General features: G+C 42.0%; 1 protein-coding gene and 1 long non-coding RNA gene across 2 annotated transcripts in view; one reads left to right on the top strand and one right to left on the bottom strand.

Moving 5' to 3' along the window:
• Nucleotides 1-419: 419 nt before the first annotated feature.
• AGPS (alkylglycerone phosphate synthase) overlaps nt 420-17,952 on the bottom strand; it is a 317,568-nt gene continuing 300,035 nt past the window's right edge. The window contains exon 20 of the mRNA XM_077448089.1: nt 420-9,232. Coding sequence (XP_077304215.1) covers nt 9,111-9,232 — 122 coding nt within the window. The 3' untranslated portion in view covers nt 420-9,110. The remainder of the gene's footprint in view (nt 9,233-17,952) is intronic.
• Nucleotides 7,942-17,952, top strand: part of LOC143924056 (uncharacterized) — an 18,185-nt gene continuing 8,174 nt past the window's right edge. The window contains exon 1 of the long non-coding RNA XR_013261813.1: nt 7,942-8,075. This is a non-coding gene — a long non-coding RNA (uncharacterized LOC143924056). The remainder of the gene's footprint in view (nt 8,076-17,952) is intronic.

The following is a 17,952-nucleotide window of genomic DNA, read 5'->3' as shown; positions in this document are numbered from 1 at the left end:
GCAGTCCAACTGCAAGGAAGGACTTTTTTGTGTTCTGGGAGGTCAACTTTAATTCCATTCTTTTTAAAATATGGGTAAGAAAACAAAGTGTACACTGAAGTCTTTATGACACAAGCCTTCTGGTAAATACACAAAGATACGTCATTTTTTTCCCCCCCAAGATAAACTATTACTATTATTCTATTTAAATACTTATTTTAGAATCTGACGCTTTATGACCAGGAAATATTACATCACCATGTGCAATGTCCCTAATAATATGTAAACATTTGACAATTTCAAACTATGCACCGCTAACCTTGAGCCTTGGTGTTATTTACATGGAGTCAAAAACAATAAAAAAGAAGTATAATAAAGTAAGAACTATAAAGCTTTCATTCCAGCATAAACGACTAATAAAATGAAGACAACAAGGCCGCTTGGGTGAAAACATTAATTTTATGTCATAAATTCTGTACTGAACAGACAATATGAAGATGTTAGCATTTCTGTACAAAAAAAGTCATATGGCTAGATTATTAGAATTTTAACCAGTTCACTGCTTGATAAAGGTGCTGCAGTAGTGAAGGGGTTAAAGGCAAGTATCCCATTATTACAAACAGAAAGCCATCCGGCCTATAACACAAATGGAAGAGCGAGCATTCGTGCCTTCTAGCTCGCGTTCTCAGAAGGCATATTTGAGTTCACTATTGATATGAACATCGAGGCATATGGTGCAGGTTTATCAGTCACCTGAAACAATTCAAAGCTGTAAGTGAAAACAAATGGGTAAAGGCCATAGCGCACTGGATGGCAGATACCTATAACCTTTGTTTCTCAAAATCTGGGCTTTTTTTTAAACACAAAAACTAACAAGTTTCCTGGTTCCTAGTTCTGACCCATAACCTGCACCTTACTGATTTGGTAGTAAGCCTTCCTATTACAATAAGGAGGGAAAGACAGTATTTTTATTACAAAGCATCCCAGGTTTAAAGGATTCCCAGGTGTTCTATAGCAAACGGAAGGCAGTATGGTGCCTGCTAACCAGTGTAAGTGGTCCTTTTACAATTCACTTCACTACAGGTCAGCCATTCAAAAGCTTTCCATATCCGTAAATATTTTAAATAAAAACCAATTGATTTTTCTTTCTGAAGTGATGATTTCTCCACCATGTCTGTATATGGGAAAAGCTCTGATCCTGCCAGACATGCACTAGGTTAGGCATCACTGCTTGTCTCCTACTGCTGGACTACATCAGCTTAGCAGAGCAATGAATAGGCATTCCTTTTCCAATCACATGGTGTGGTGAAGTGTGATCTACTCTTAAAAAGCTGCATGGTTTTTGACGCTGACTGTTCTTGCCCCAACTGTTCTGGCTGTGGGAAAGAAATCTCCATTCATTCCTCTGCCGGCAGATCCAGGGTTGGCAATCATGTTAAATTATGAATACTCTTTTAGGTGGAAAAAACAGACCATAATGGGAATAGGCCCTCTGTAAGCAAAAAAACTAATTCATGGTGCCAAGATTACCTTTTGTACACGAGCAGATAATGGACCCCAATCTCACAGCTCAGCTATGGAGGAAGAAGAAACTCCCTAGTATCTTAGCACAGCAGAGAAAAGGGATTGAGGAAAGAAAGAGATAAGTCAATATGCTGGTCTGTCTTTGGAAACTGCATTACAAAGTTACCGACACACCTCAGTTCTCTCCTCTTGCTCTAGGGTCTAATGACCGCAGTTCAGATCCAAGACAGAAGATGAACAGATGAGCTCTCACACCAACAACCTCCTAGGATGGCAGATATCTGCTCATTTAAAAACAGTCCTGGATAGTCATGAGCTTAGGCGAGTTCAGATCCTAGTTCAAACCCAGCTGGGCGAACCCCACTAGAAAGCAGACGCTTGCACTGGGCCAATCAGCAGCTAGGACATTCCCTGCCCAGAAGCTGCATGTATACATCTGGCTGCAGAATGGACATTGCCCTGGCCACTTAGGATTGGCCTAGTACAGCGATAACTTCCTGGCGGGCTCACTCACATGGATTCAGACAAGCATCTGAACTCACTTGCGCTCTTTGCATCCTAACGTCTTCCATAAATTTCAGCAAATTCCTCTTGAATTGGCCAAAATGAAAGCTGGGGATGGCCTTGTTGGTGGATTTTTGTTGAAGAGGCTGGGTGGAAAATTGCCATATGAACAGTGACTGCATCCAAACAGATGCATTCTTACTGTCACGGGTGTTGGCTCTCAGTATACAGTAGGCAAGGGAGATTCCTTCATCCACACTGCAGAGCATGGATGGAGGAATCTCTTAGATTTCTCTTGTTCAGCCTATGGGCTACATGTATGGCTAAACTAGGGGTGCAAGGTATCTGATTGTACTAAAGAAATGTATGTATGCAACGGAACAAGAACAAATCCAGATGGATGCACAACATGGCCCACTTTTATTAGACCATTAAGACCAAAATTACAGATGGTATAGTAAAGGACTGACAGGTAAACACGTTTCAGGCTAAAATCTGCCCCCTTATTCGTGAATAAGTGCTGATTTTAGCCTGAAACGTGTTTACCTATCAGTTTTTAACTGTATCACCTGCCATTTTGGTCTTAATAATTGAATAAAAGTGGATCGTTGGTGCGCAGCCATCGAGATTTTTCTTCTTTCACATCGTGTAGCATACAAGCTTGGCTTGGGAACCAACCTGGAGCAGCAATGTAGTGTGCTACAAATCTATGTATGATTTTATGGAAAGATGGCAGTTGTAGCTTTCCCTGCTTCCTACAACAGCTGACATATTTTTATCTTATTTCAGTTATATGCGCTGCACTGTTCGTAAACGCTGAGAGCTGAAAATGTCACAATGTGGTAAATGAAGTTCTCATAAAAAGATGGCGGCATAGCAACAAGATCAAGTTTCTTCATAAGTGTGTTCATTTTCCAGCTGTTCAACAGACAGCAGCAATGTGGAAATGGGATAATATGGATGCACATGTGCCATTAGGCACGTTTACTTGCAGTATCACATTTTCAGCTGTACAAGAAAGCGTATCACTATATACTTGCTGAGAAAAGGTATAAAATGTATAAAAGATGATTATTAAAAAGAAATTAGCTGAAATTACTTGCATCTAATAAAGTTTAGCTTAACCATGCGTCTATAAACATTTTGCAGCTGGTCACCAGAATAGGCGCTTTCACACTGCCATGCAGTGGTGCAGCACAAGGTACTCATTTTTTTTTCATATGGGTTATCCATGCTTTCCCATAGACCTCTATAAGGGTGTTTTTAGTGTGTTTTCCAAATGCGGACCAAAATTCCTGCATAATGCATCTTTGGTGCGCATTTAGAAAACATACCAAAAACTATTGATCTAATAGAAGTCTATGGAAGAGCACAGTTAACCAAAAACCACAGGTACACTGCACTGTGCCATTTTTCTGGGACGTCACCAGGCAAGTGACACTGAGCAGAACTACACTATCAGGGCAACTTTTACTGGTAAAATGACAATCTCAGGTTGTGTGCACTGTATTTTCACGTGAGCTGCAGCAATGAGAAGAAGGCTCCTCACAGTTTACAAAGACCCTGTCCTCAGACCATTCATTTTAGCAACCACCGTCCCATAAGATCATATGTGCATTTAACTTATTTTAGGCACAATATTTACTTGTAAAAGCCTCTCGTGTAGACATCCAAAATCCCCCACTTGGGTGTGACGTCAGCAGCCTCAAAGCAGTCATCTAAAGTACACTCCGTCTATAGCATTTCCTTTTACTCCTCTCTGGCAACTATAATAAAGGTTCTGTAGGGGAGCAAAAGGAACGGCAGAGGAGCTGGGCCATCACAGAAAGTAATTAGACACACCCAAAAGAGAAGACCATGACGTGCAAAGAGGCAGAGGGCCGTGCTAGGGAATCCAAAAACTTCCTGGAGTAGTCAATTTTTTTTTTAGCACACTCATTTTCTAGCAAGGCACATTGCAAAAGAAGAAAATATAATTTAAGGGAAGTAAAACATTGCAAGTATTCATTTAAAACACTTGATTTTGATGTGCTGTTACCTGCAATTTTTCAAAAATTTGGTGGAAGGGTCTCTAACAGTGTTACTTATTAAAGCATATGGGGAAGGGGGGGGGGGGGGGGTATTGAGCATGTTACAGTGGGATTTTTTAAAAATGTTATTAGATGCATTTTACTTTTTCCAATAGTACAACCTAAGCCAAAAAAAAAAGACAGCGGCAAATAGTTTTTATTTTCTTTAGGTTTTGTCCGCAGTCCCTCTTAAATATTCAATGTTACTAGAATGGGTCAAGAAAATATCAAACAGTGAGGCTTTTTTTTTTTTTTTAAAGGGGAACTCCCAATCAACATAAGCAGATATGTAAGATTGGCAGAGCTAATCTGCATAGATGACGTCAATGCGCCAGTACTGCTGCAGCTCAAATCAAATATATAAGAGAAAATTCAGATAACAGGTTATTGAAACTTACTGGTGATTTTGTACCGACTGGAGTTCTGCTTTAAAGCATGATGGTGTTAATGTGTTTGCTCTCCCCGGAGACAGTCTACTAGGAGGCAGAGTGAACAGCTGTTTCTGCAGACACTTCCAAGAATCAGACTTTGTTGTCTCGGTAGGGATGCTCCAGCACAGAGCAGCTGCCACCCTCTGACAAGGAAATGAGGACCAGCCGTTTTGTGCATCCTAGCCACACATTATGAAAACCCTGTACCTCTGAACAGTACAGAAGGCTGCCCGAGTGCCAGGCAGTGGATTGTAAAGGGAGGAGATGTATTGAGAGCATCTTGAAAATAGCTAACCCATTTCTCTCCACGTAGCTCTTCGGTCATGGAAAATTTCTCAAATCTGTAAGCTAAAATCAAATTTTAAATCCTCTGCTGTGCTAGAACAGGATCATTTTATATCCAGATTGTCTATAAATATTTTTATTAAGGCTCTGTGCACACAGGTGTCAGAATGGGGAACTTGGTGCGTGTACCTGAAGAGAAACACGTAAAATCATTACTAATAAAAAAACAAAAAAAATAAAGAATTTTAAGCTTCCTGCAATCCACTGCAAATGCAGGGCTCAGAAAAGGTGAAGAAGGAAGCAACACTGGGAGTCAATTAGATCCTACTGCAGTCATTAGTGCCTCGCTACTCCTCTTAAAAATAAGCAGGGTGGGCTGGGTACTGGTACATAGTGTTAAAGGATCTGGTGTTGTTATCTGGCAGTAGTGTCTGAAACACAAAGACTTTCTGAAAACAATGTGTGCATGTGTACTGTATACATATAGATCCTGCCCCTGACTGTACCTAACTGCTTATCTAGAGTTCAGCTTCAATGCCGGCTCAATGCTTACTGACACTGGCAGCACACAAACATTTGCAGCAGAGCATTTCTGGTGATCTTCCACCTCCCACATTTGTTTTTATTTCCAGGGCCTGTGCTTGAGGTATGTTATAACTAAGCCCACAAGTTTATTTTTTTTATGACTTAAAGCGCTTCAAAACCTGCTACAACTTTTTTATGTAAGCTTATTGTTTAATCTACCCCTTGTATGCTGATAACAGACCCGGAGCCATGTCTGTGCCTTCTAACTTCACTACATATGATGCCAGCATCTCAGGCAGTGGCGTACCTATGGGGGGGGGGGGAGGGGAGTGGTCTACCCCAGGTTCCACACATTGGGGGGGGTGTCAGGCTGGCTATCAGAGCCGGGACAAGGCAGTGGTGGGTGAAGGAGGTGTTCTGTAGCTGTGCTGGCTCTCTGTGTTTGTGCGAGTATGCAGCGTCTGTCCAGTGTCACTGAGCTCACATCGTGCTCTATACTGCCACCTCTGGCTGCTTCATGTTGTGTGTGTTTACAGATATGTATGTGTGGGGGCCAGCTGAGTAAGTACAGGTGTTGTAGGGGTGGTCGAGGGCGTACAGGTACGAGGGGGCTGAGCGCGTACAAGCATGATCAGTGAGGGGGGGTGCCAAATGCTCTAGGTACACCCCTGATCTCAGGAATAGCATGAGGCTTGCAAGTTGAAGAATGTAAAATTCCATCATCTAAATCTAGATTTGTGACAGAGTCTCTTCAACATCTAGGCCATCTAAGGGCTCTCTCACACCGGCAGACTCATGGATCCACTTGCGCAAAGGATCTGTCCACTGATCCCCGCTAATCTGGCGTATTGACAGGTTCGGGTCCATTTATGCAGAGTGGACAAAGACAGCCTGCTTTCCTCTTTGGTTAGTCGGATGTAAATGGACAGCCTGTCTGTTTACATTCAACCATCATCTGATTCGCCAGACGGATTGGATCGGTTGTCAGCAGGTGTAAACAAACACATGTCCACTGACGTCCACTGCTCTATAGAGGGCAATGGATGGTACAATTGGGTCCGCCTAAAATAATTGACAGGTGAACCCCATCGGTCTGTCCGTGTGAAAGGGGCCTTAAGTCCATAACACATTACAATTTGATAAAACAATCTCCTTTGGATCTTCCACCAAGAGTACATAGTACAAGGGCCTGCCTGATTGGATGTAAATTGATTTAAACAATTAGGTAGGTCTCCATTTAACACAATTTGGATAGATATAAAAGGATATTTTTCAGACACTGAATGGCCAGATTGTAATATACATAGTGAGCCTAATAGCTGGGAGTACAGTCCTATTGTAAAGGTATGTGTACTCGAGGGTTAGAGTTTTTTTTCTGACAAACATTTGGATTTTCACTCATTTTATGGAGAAGAAATAACATGCAGGTTTTAATTGTCTGTAGTAGGCATTGAACCAAGATCTATTGCCATCAGTGTAGCAACTCCTATATTAAAAACTTTGAATGTAAAATTATAAACCTTGTCAATGCATTGTCATCATGTCACAAATACATTGTAAAAGTGCCCAAAAGAGGAGTACTCCTAGGTGTATTCACTTGCCCGTTAGAGCCGGTTCACACAGCGGGCGATGTGAGGTGACACGACTTGCCTCGCCTCGCTCTCGCAAGTCGCCCCCGTTCTGTACAATGGAACCGTTCTGAGAGCAGCGACTCGAGTCGCTCCGACTCATAAAAAAGGTTCCTGTACTACTTTTGGGCGACCTCGGGGCGACTTGCATTGACTTCTATACAGAAGTCATCTGCAAGTTGCCGCTGAGGTCGCGGCGAGGCAAGTCGGAGTCGCCTCGCCTGCAGTGTGAACCGGCCCTTACGCTACCAATACAAACAGATCTTATTTTGACACCTTCATCAATATCCCCATTTTTACAGAGAGTTTTTGAAAACATTGGGTCTTATTTATCAGATATGTAAAAGAGAAAGCCTACATTTAAAATTCTAAGTTAGAAAAAAAAAAATTCTGGTTACAAATAAGAGAAGACTCTCATTGGTTGCTATCAGCAACACAGATGAATGTCTTTCAGACACACTTTACAGTATCATGGGCTATGTTGACATATGTGCAGGTCGGGAACGCATGCATAAATCGCACATGTTCCCAACCCACAGGCAAAATGAGCTACTCACTAGCACATGCATGGGGGTCCCATTACAAAACAGGAAGCATTTTCACATGTTGCTGTACCATGCGGTTCTGTGCTGAGCACTTTTTAAAAATGATTGGTGTTTTTTTCCCTACATTTCCTACAGGTACAGCAGCCCACTCAAATGAACAGGCTGCCGTGCCCATGCAAGTACACACCACCTGCACATATGTGAACTTAGACTCAAAGTGCAGCAATGCCTTAAAGAGTAACTCCACTTTTGTTGAGAAAAAAAAAAAATGCTAAGTGAAGGAATGGGAGTGACTGTATAATTATCAATCAGCTTCTGCACTTGCAGGGTTCTAATGAGGAAAGTAGCAGAGTCTGCATCCCTTTAGACATGATTTCCCTTTCAGAATATCTCACCAAAAAATTTATTTTTGTTGCAGGGGATGCTCAAAATTTGACTCATCTTACTGCAGACTTCTGGGAAAATCATTAAGCCAATCACACAAGCAGGAAATGACAATCCTGTGGTTCTACACCATCTGTGTACAGAACACCTCCAGGTTGCCATTTTACAGAAAACAACAACGCTGCAGATTGAAAAGGAAAGGTACTTTAATAACATCGAATTACAATAGGACTTGTATAGCAATTGTATATGCTATATATTTTTTTTTATTTGCCATTTTTTCCCACGAAAAGGTGGAGTTACCCTTTAAATGAAAAAATAAATAAGGCAATGACATGCAAAACTATGCTCTCATGTCTCTGTAGCCCCAATTATGCATCCAAAACCACAGATACAGCTTAAATATAGAGCCCTATTTCTGCTTTATTCAAGCTGGATAAATGTAAGCCATGCGATAATCTAGTGGCCCTGGATGCACACTTGACTACTGGGCTGGAAAGGAATAATTTGGATGCCTCCACCTTTTGGACTTGCAGTGAATGTGATGACAGGTAAATGAACCTCTGAGTTACGAAAGAAAAGCTGCATTTTCATTTTTAGCGAATCACTTTTCAGCCCATTTCATTATAATCAGTATTCTTGTAGCAAAACACTTCCTAAATAAAGTCCGCCGCTTTATGTATTATCTTAATAGTCAACAATTCCGTCTGGTATACAGATGGCTTTTAATTTTACCATAACAGAGTTAGTCTGAATTGGTTAGAAAGTAAACGGTTTACCCCTAGCACTGGCCATGGCCTGAAAAACCGATCCCGATAAATCAACGTCTTGCCTGACTAGTTTAAGAAATTGCCATTTTGCTATAAAAAGCAGCATGCTATGCATTTTAGGTTAGAGCATGGCTGAGACAAAGTGAATTTTCAAACCCCGACAAGAGAGGGCACGTTAATGTAACATATGTCTGGAGGGTCAGGAGCAGTCGGCAAAGCACAGCTGTCCCCCTTAATACTGACTGCCAAGCCCAATTATTAGCAAGACTGCTCCTTAACAATCTATCGGAACAAAAGGACATTTGATCGACAAAGAAAAGAATTTTGTTTTTATCGCTCTCTCTCTCACTTCATCACATGTTTCAGCTCTGCCTCGTCAAGCCTGTCCTGACCGTGCTGTTATAGTGGGATAACTGTACAGTAATAAAACATCTGGACGCAAAAATGGAATTACACATAGCCGCATTTATAAAAGGTTTCGGTTGCCGAAGATGTTGTTGGGATCCACGTAATTCTTGACCGACCGGAGCATGCCGATTCCGACATCTGAAATGCTGTCCTTCAGCCATTGCTTCCTCAACTTGCCCACTGAAAGAGAGGGAGGGAGGGGACAGAAAAGAGAAAAAAAAAAATTAAATAAATAAAAATAAATGCTTTGGTATATATCCATGATACAAGCAGCCAATCAATCTTGTGACCATGAATGAATAAACACGGGGTGATAAATGCTTTTATTCAGAAATGAGAAATGTTTTCCTTTATTTGATTTATTGAGCCCACCAGACTATCAAGCTCATTACATTCGCTGTATTCCCAAAGGAAGCCTGCATTCAGCCATCGCCTGCTTTCTCTGCAAACTGCAAAATGCAGATGAGGCTTAGGCAGGGATTATGGGTTGCTTAGCAAATAATGAAATGGTAACTACATTTATTTCCAAAGAACTCAAATCTTAATCTAATGATCTATTAAAGGCAAAAAAAAAAAAAAAAAAACACACCGAGGAGGAAAAAGTCAAACTGTTTACTCAAAGTAAAATCTCATGTGTATTTTAAAGGCACCTGAAAAGCGATCATAGTAGCAACATATCATTTTGAGCTTTTACTGTGTTAAGTGCCAAGTGTGCAGAAACATTATTGAAACATCTATGTACATTAAACAGCTGGGGACCAGAATGTACTAAATTAATTGTTCTAAACAATGTTAACTGACAAAACTAGAACAGGACAAATATACAGATTTTATAATATAAACTACTTATAGTTACCCCTTCTTTTTTTTTTCATTTGAGCGTGTATCTGCTTTATAAAAGGTAATTATTTTAAGAATAACAGGACACCGGGCGCCACAATCTAAATGTACTATAAAATTATACATACATAATATTACATACATATTGGCCTAAATTGATGAAGAAATTTGATTTTTTGTAAAAAATTTATTGGGAATGTTTTATAGCCGAAAGTAAAAAAAAAATTTTTTCCTGAAAATTGTTGGCCTTATTTTGTTTATAGCGCAAAAAATAAACGCAGAGGTGATCGAATACCACCAAAAGAACACTATTTTGTGGGAAAAAGGACATATATTTTATTTGGGTACAGCTTCACACATCTGCGCAATTGACAGTTATCCCTTTCACTGCAAGGTGAACCTACAGAAGTGCCCACAGGTGGCCAAGTCCATACAACGTACGGACCTCATTTTTCCCTCTGCTATAAACTCATGGTCATTTCAATGATCATAAAATTATATCAGAATTGTTCAGCAGACTCTGGTGAACAATTCTACAACTCTGATCAGCGAATTATTAACCCCAAATGTAACTGCCCCCTCCCCCTCACCCATGTCGCCGCTTCCCTGTCCCCAGCCTCTCCACCTCCCGCCGCTATCTTTCACCTAAAACTACTACCCCTACTCTCCTTTACTATTCCCTTCACCCCCCCCCCCCCAAGCACTGATTACCCCCTCTACCCGATCTTACCCCCGTGCAAGCCCAATCCCTGCAGCTATTAGCCGGCATCCCTCCTATGCCGCTCCCGCCGGCTTCAGGTGCTGCATGGGGCTTAGGGGGATCCAGATGTGTCCCCCCCATCACTCAGATCACCTCCTGTAATTCCCCTGCACCTCCTATCCATGCCTATTCCAAGCGGCATCCCTCCTTCCCGCCGCCTGCAGCTTCTCCCTGAACTGAGCTCTGGTGGGCAATCATGCTGGAGAGCATGGCAGGGGGAGAGGGAGCATGGCAGGGGTAGAGGGGGGGAGCAGTGCAGGTGGGGGTGAAGTTGGGGCTTGGTAGAGTGGGCGCAGACAGCGATCACTACAGATCACTCCTAGATGTCCCATTGACAGCTGATCATAACCGTGAGTGTTACTATGAGTGTTACTATGTATCAGACGGTCATTTTATGAATTAATTAGGAATCTCTATACATATTCCTTATTCATTCAAGCACTGCAGAGAAAGGGACTCTGTCTCAAAAAAAAGATATGGGGGGTCTGTTTAGACCTCTGATATCTCAAAGATACCCCCTCCCCACCCCAAAAAGAAAGTGCAAAAAAAAAAAACAAATAAAAAACACAACAACAAAAAAAAAAAAAAGTAAAAAAGTGACTTTTGGGGAACGGCAACCCCCCCCCCCAGGTCACTATTGTCACAAGTGGGTGGGTTCGGGATGCAATGCACTGCACCTCGAACTCAACCTTTTTCAAGCCAATTAGAGTCGAGCTCGAATCATGTGGCTTGACAAAAAAACAAAACAAACAAATACAAATGTATGAGCCCAGTGCTCTGCAGAGGGGCGGTGCCCCTAATAGACCGGCCGCTCCTGGTAAGACCCCTGTCACATGGAGTGGACTATGTTAAGCAGATCCACCTCCTCAGCAAGGGATCTGTCTGCTGATCCGCGCTGAGCAGGCAGATGACAGGTCCGCATCAACTCCGCTGATGCAGAGCAGACACAGCCCACTGTTCTTTTTGGGGCGGCCGAATGGAAACGGACCGCCTGTCCAGTTCCATTGGATACCATCCGATCTGATAGATGCATGTGTAATGGAATACCCATCCATCTGTTTTTAGCAGACTGCATTGTATCTGATGCAGGCAGGTGTAAACGGACACAAGTACTTACATAAGCCTCTTCATATAGAAGAATGGGTGGTCCGATTGGGCCTGCCTGAAAATCCGACAGGCAGACCCGATTGCACAGCTGTTCCCTTCATCTCTGTGCAGGCAGTCCCATTGATGTCATTTGGGATGTAGCCACTGCACGAACAGAGCTGTTGCTCCCAATTTTACATCCACGTAGGTTCTGCATGCATGTCCCTGACCTCACTCTGCATTCGGGGTCATGTAACCACACCAACACAGATGCCAGATTGGGAACAGCAGCTATACTTTTGCATCCCAATTGACATAAATGGGACTGCCTGTATGGGGATGCACGGAACACCTGTGCATCCATGTGTGGGTAAACCTGGCTTTCCATGGGCGTACACTTACGTATGCCACATGTGAACAACACTTTAGTAGTAATGTACAGGAATTTTGTAAGTTACGTTGTGTTTATGTGCACCATTAATGATTTTAGTGTATTTTTTGTGAAAATTATAAGAACATTTGCTCAATTATTGCTCAATAAATTTTAGTTTATTTTTAGAGAAAATATTGCTTTGGTAAACACTTGCGCAAATATTGTGGTGCCTTGAAAATCAGCAGCACCTTATTTTTATTCTACTGATCCTATGCTTTCAGAAAATATATGGTTTGGGGGGGGTCTTAAACTCTGAAAGCTGTAAGGGAACAATGACAACCTTCAGCTTTTTAGAGAAATGTGGTTTACATTTTTGTGTACTTTCAGTTTTCACCATTTAGCAAAGAAGTAATTAAAAATTACAAATATTTGTTATTTATTAACTTAATACATGTTAAGCTTTTATATTTAGTAGGAATTGTGTAAAATGTGCTGTGTTTATATCTGCTAATGATTTTAGTGTATTTTTAACGAAAATATTGTTTCGATAAACATTTGCGCAAATATCATTGTGCCCTTAAAATCAGTAGCACCTTATTTTTAGTCTACTTGGGATCTGCTTTCAGAAAAAATGACCCGGTCATGAAGGGGGGTAAACCTCCTGGAGATGAAGTGCTTAAAGTGACATTATAACCTCAGGATTTTTGTAATTAAAATAATAAACATGTCATACTTACCTGCTCTGTGCAATGGTTTTGCACAGAACAGCCCCAAATCCTATTCTTTTAAGGTCTCCCCCAGGTGCCCCTGGTTCCTCCTCTTCAGCGAGTGCATCATGGAAGGCCGCTTTCTCTGGGAGCACTAGCGCAGGCTCACTCTTGAGCCGCCCAGTCTGTCTAATGACATTGGCCCCACCCCCCACTTCCTGGTCACAGCATTTGATTGGCAGCAGTGGGAGACAATGGCTCTGCCCAGTAAGGGGGACAGCAGGGAGCCGCTGCTCTCTTGCACAGTGCTGGATCAAGATTGGGCTCAGGTAAGTATAAAGGGGGATCCTGCAGCACAGAAGGCAAGATTACGTTAATGCATAGAATGCATTTAAAGGTAAGAAAAAACTTTAAGGCCCTTACAGAGAACGCTATGCAAAATGTAGCACTCCAACCAGAAACAGATTGGTCTTGCTTTTACTGTACTTGGCTGATAAAAGGTGAAATGAGGTTAATTGCTTAATGTATACTACAGCTCTCTAGACTCTCTCATTAGAAAAACCTCTGTGTCATATTTACACAGGCCATAGCTGGAATATATTGAAAATTTCACTGCTAAGCTTCTTAAGAATACAAACACCCAGAGGGGAAAGGGCTGGAAGTAGTCAGTTCCAGAAATTAAGTTAAATTAATTGCTTAGGGTAGCCATATGCAACTCTTGAACTATGATTACATTACTGCTGCAGCCCAGGGATCAGACAAAAAAAAAAAAAAAAGTTTGCATTAGCACAGTAAGTTAAAGCTCACCTTCAGGTACAAAAATGTAATAGTGTTTAAAAAGCTAACGCCGTCATGCCGTTTTTTTTCCTACTTTAGGTAAACCTTGTTTACAAGCAGGAGGGCAGAGGGGGGAGTACAGCAGGAGCCCACTCTGCTGTAAGTGGCGCAGGTCTCTGACTGCAGTGCTATGGTCATGTCTTTTTCCTCACTCTCCTCCTGGCCATTCACAAAACCTTGGGCTGTATAAGAGAAAGTCAGTATGAAGGGGTTGGCTTTTTAGGGAGTGGAATATATCTTTGAAAACCGGAGAGTTTTTTGTACTCCGCTTTAATATAAAATTCTCTTTGGCTCCATTCACACCAATGCGTTTTTATCAGAAATGCAGGACTTTTTTTTACATGGATTGCTATAGTACATGTGCACATCAATGCATTGCCTCAACATTTTTGGAAAAAGGTCAGGGACTTTTTAAAATGCAAAACAATGCTTTTTTTAAAAATTCAATAGACTTCAATAGAGAAGCTTCAGAAAAGCACGTAGTGTGTTTTACTGCGATTTTGCACAATTTGCGGTTTTATATCTGCCCAACGTTTCCCCACCAAAAAAAAAAAAGCATAGAAAAACCCTGCAAATTGTAGCAAAATGGCGGTTAAAAAAAAAAAAAAAAAGCACTGCAGAAACGCTCAAAAGAAACATGCATATATGTGAATCAAGCCTTATGACTCATTTACATCATTTGCTGTGACCTGCAGTTTTCTTGCACTGGCTAAACGCAGGTCATCGCTGGTGCACATAGCAAATAACTGTTCACACTGCAACACTGATGTAATGTGCAAAAAAAAATTTTTTAGCATGGCACTGCATGCCACCATACAGCAGCACAATGCAATGACATGGAGAATAAAAAATAAAAAAAGCAAGCAGTGCAATGTGCTGAAAAATGCATCACACTGTTTTCTGTTGGCACCAATCTGCTGAGCTTTACTTTGCAGGCTATTGTGAATGCAGCCTTAAGCTGGCCATACACCTTTAGATTATCTGCAGATTTTCTATGGTTAGATGGTAAAAGTGCAACAGATTGCTCCATGTTCACTAAACTGTGGATAGAGGAATCTCCCACTTTTTCCTTCTAACCATAGAAAATCTGCAGATAATCTATAGGTGTATGGCCAGCTTTACGGTTTTGTCAATATGAAAACGAGGTATGGCATTAGTGCAGAACCAATAAGAACACATTTACCTGACAGGACTTCAAACTTAAAGCTAAACTATAGAAGATATAAAAGATACCCATTAGTACAGTTCTGTATGTTTTCATATAGAACTGCTAGCAGTAAAAACTAACTACATTTTACTTGATATCTGCCCCTTACAGACTGGGAGAGAAAAAAAAAACAGCACAAGGAACATCCTGATTGGAGGAGAAAGCAAGCACTACACTGCTTCTTGTACAGGCCACACACGTGTGGATTTCTCTCATTCAGCTCCGCAGGCCGATTGAGAGAAACGAATCGGAGTAATGTTCCCTGCCGGTATTGTATTCAGACAGCTGCTGCAGCTACCTGAATCCCCAAACAATAACTGCATCTGCACACAGCCACTGTGTGAACTAGCTGCTGCTGTTGTTGATCTCTCTCTCCTGAACTCAACTGCCTAAAAACAACCCTGTGTACATGTACTGATAACAGGAGAGTTCAGAGGATGCTGAAAAAATTCCCAACTTCTCCTATACGTCCGTTTACCAGCTGCAGTGAGGGCACGCAGTGGCATCACCACGCTACACGAGAGGAGGACGGGCTCCCGAATTTGCCGGCCGGCTTGTTTTTATGCGAACTGATACTATTTTTATGTAAGTGCATTTTTTTATTTATATTAAAACATATGAATGGTATTACACTATGGGCCGTTTTTCTTTTCTCTTTGAGCCTGTGCACTGCCATTTAAAGCACGGTACTATCCTGTGAAATCCTGTGGAACATCAAGGTGGCTTCCCAGTTATGAGGTCTCGTTCCTGTGTGATATAAGGGACCCGGTATAAGCTAAAGGCTGTGGCTGGGTCATATCCAAACACTCCTTACGCTTTGCCATCTGGTAAGCGCAATCTTATCTCGGTGGTTGGGCACTTTCTACTATATGTGGGGAGTCACCGTGGTGTTAATACAAGAGCAAGCAGTGTGGACTTGGCTATACACATTTTTTTTGTAAAGGACTCTTTTTAAGTTATATTTCTTTTTAGTGTTTGATTAATATTTGGCGCAGCTTCATATATGTTTTCTTGCAGTGTACATGAGGTCTTACTCTCCATTCACAGCTGAGGTTTGGTCCCAGACATCCTAGGTTAACTGCTAGTACAAGCATAAAGTGTCCTAGCATTTCATGGTAGAGGGCTGCGCTGACTTTGGACTTGATAAAGCACAGTGGACCAACACCAGCATATGACATGGTTCCCCAAATCATCACTGACTGAGGAAAATGTGGCATTTCATTTGGAAATCAAGGTCCCAGAGTCTGGAGGAAGGGTGAAGAGGCACAGAATCCAAGTTGCATGAAGTCCAGTGTGAAGTTTCCATAGTCAGTGATGATTTGGGGAACCATGTCATCTGCTGGTGGTGGTCCACTGTGTTTTATCAAGTCTAAAGTCAGTGCAGCCCTCTACCAGGAACTTCTAGGGAACGTCATGCTTCCCTCTGCTGTCCAGCTTTATGGAGATGTCTATTTAATTTTCCAGCAGGACTTGGCACCTGCCCACACTGGCAAAAGTACCAATACCTGGTTTAATGATCATGGTATCACAGTGCTTGATTGGCCAGCAAAATCGAGAGACTGTATTGTCAAGGGAAAGATGAGACACCAGACTCAACAATGCAGACAAGTTGAAGGCCGCTATCAAAGCAACCTGGGCTTCCATAACACCTCAGCAGTGCCAAAGGCTGATCGCCCCCATGGCACGCCACATTGATGCAGTAATTCATGCAAAAGGAGCCCCAACCAAGTATTGATTGCATAATATACTGTATAGTAAGCTTTTCAGTAAGCCCACATTTCTGTATTAAAAATCCTTTTTTATTGGTCTTATGCAATATTCAAATTTTCTGAGATACTGTATATTAGGTTGTTACTAGCTGTAAGCCATCATCATTAACCTCTAGAGATCCGTGCTATAGCCGAATAATGGCTACAGCGCGGACCTGCTTTGCCGGGACTACGTCTATTGACGTCGTCCCCTGCACGAGCGGCCTGCGCGCTCTGTGATCAGCGAGTCTATGAGACCCCTTACCACGTGATCAGCTGTCAGCCAATGACAGCTGATCATGCGACACAACAGAGCCGGTAATCGGCTATTATTCCTCCTCGCGCTGACAGCGCGAGGAGAAAAAAAAAAAAGCCGATCACGGGCGGCCGTGATCGGGACATCAGTCCCGATCACGGCCAACGTATCAGTGCCCACCTGCCTCCTGACAGTGCCACCTATGTAATAAAATAAGTGCCCACAGTGCCACCCATCAGTGCCCACAGTGCCACCCATCAATACCCACAGTGCCACCTATCAGTGCCCACAATCTGCCTCAACAGTGCTGCACCCCAGTGCCACATATCAGTGCCATCTACCAGTGCCCATCAGTCCCATCTATCAGTGGTACCTATCAGTGCCCCTTAGTGCCACCCATCCGTCCCGCCCATCCGTGCCACCCTAGCTGTGCCATCTTATCTGTGCCCATCAGTGCTGCCTTATCTGTGCCCATCAGTACTGCCTTATATGTGCCTATTAGTGCCGCCTTAACTGTGCCTATCAGTGCCCACCAGTGCAGCCTATCAGTGCCCACCAGTGCCGCCTCATCAGCGCATTTCAATGAAGGAGAAAAATGACCCGTTTGCAAAATGTTATAACAAACTATGAAACATGATTTTTTTTTTTTTTTGCATCTTTTTTTGTTTATTTAGCAAAAAATAAAACTCCCAGCTGTAACTAAATACCACCAAAATAAAGCTCTATTTGTGGGAGAAAAATGATAAAAATTTCATTTGGGTACAGTGTTGTATGATCGCGCAATTGTCAAAGTGCATCAGCGTTGAAAGCTGAAAATTGGTCTGGGCAGGAGGGGGGTTTAAGTGCCCAGTAAGCAGGTGGTTAAAATTAAAAGAAAGAAAGGCTTGAAATATATCACTCTTTGTGTAACGCATCTATATAAAATATGAGTTCCACTTTTTGAATTGAATTACTGAAATAAATGTACTTTTTGATGATATTCACATTTTTTGAGATGCACCTGTATTTATTCATCAAGGGTGGCTATGGCACCCTTACATTTGAGGTAAATGCCCAGGTGCTCACCTCCCAAAAAATCTATACAAA

Source organism: Lithobates pipiens, unplaced genomic scaffold (assembly GCF_037356315.1).
Source record: "Lithobates pipiens isolate NorthernLeopardFrog02 unplaced genomic scaffold, aLitPip1_a1.2 Scaffold_22, whole genome shotgun sequence".
Taxonomy (NCBI): Eukaryota; Metazoa; Chordata; class Amphibia; order Anura; family Ranidae; genus Lithobates; species Lithobates pipiens.
Note: the sequence above shows the minus strand (reverse complement) of the source record. Positions and strands in the feature narration are given on the sequence as shown.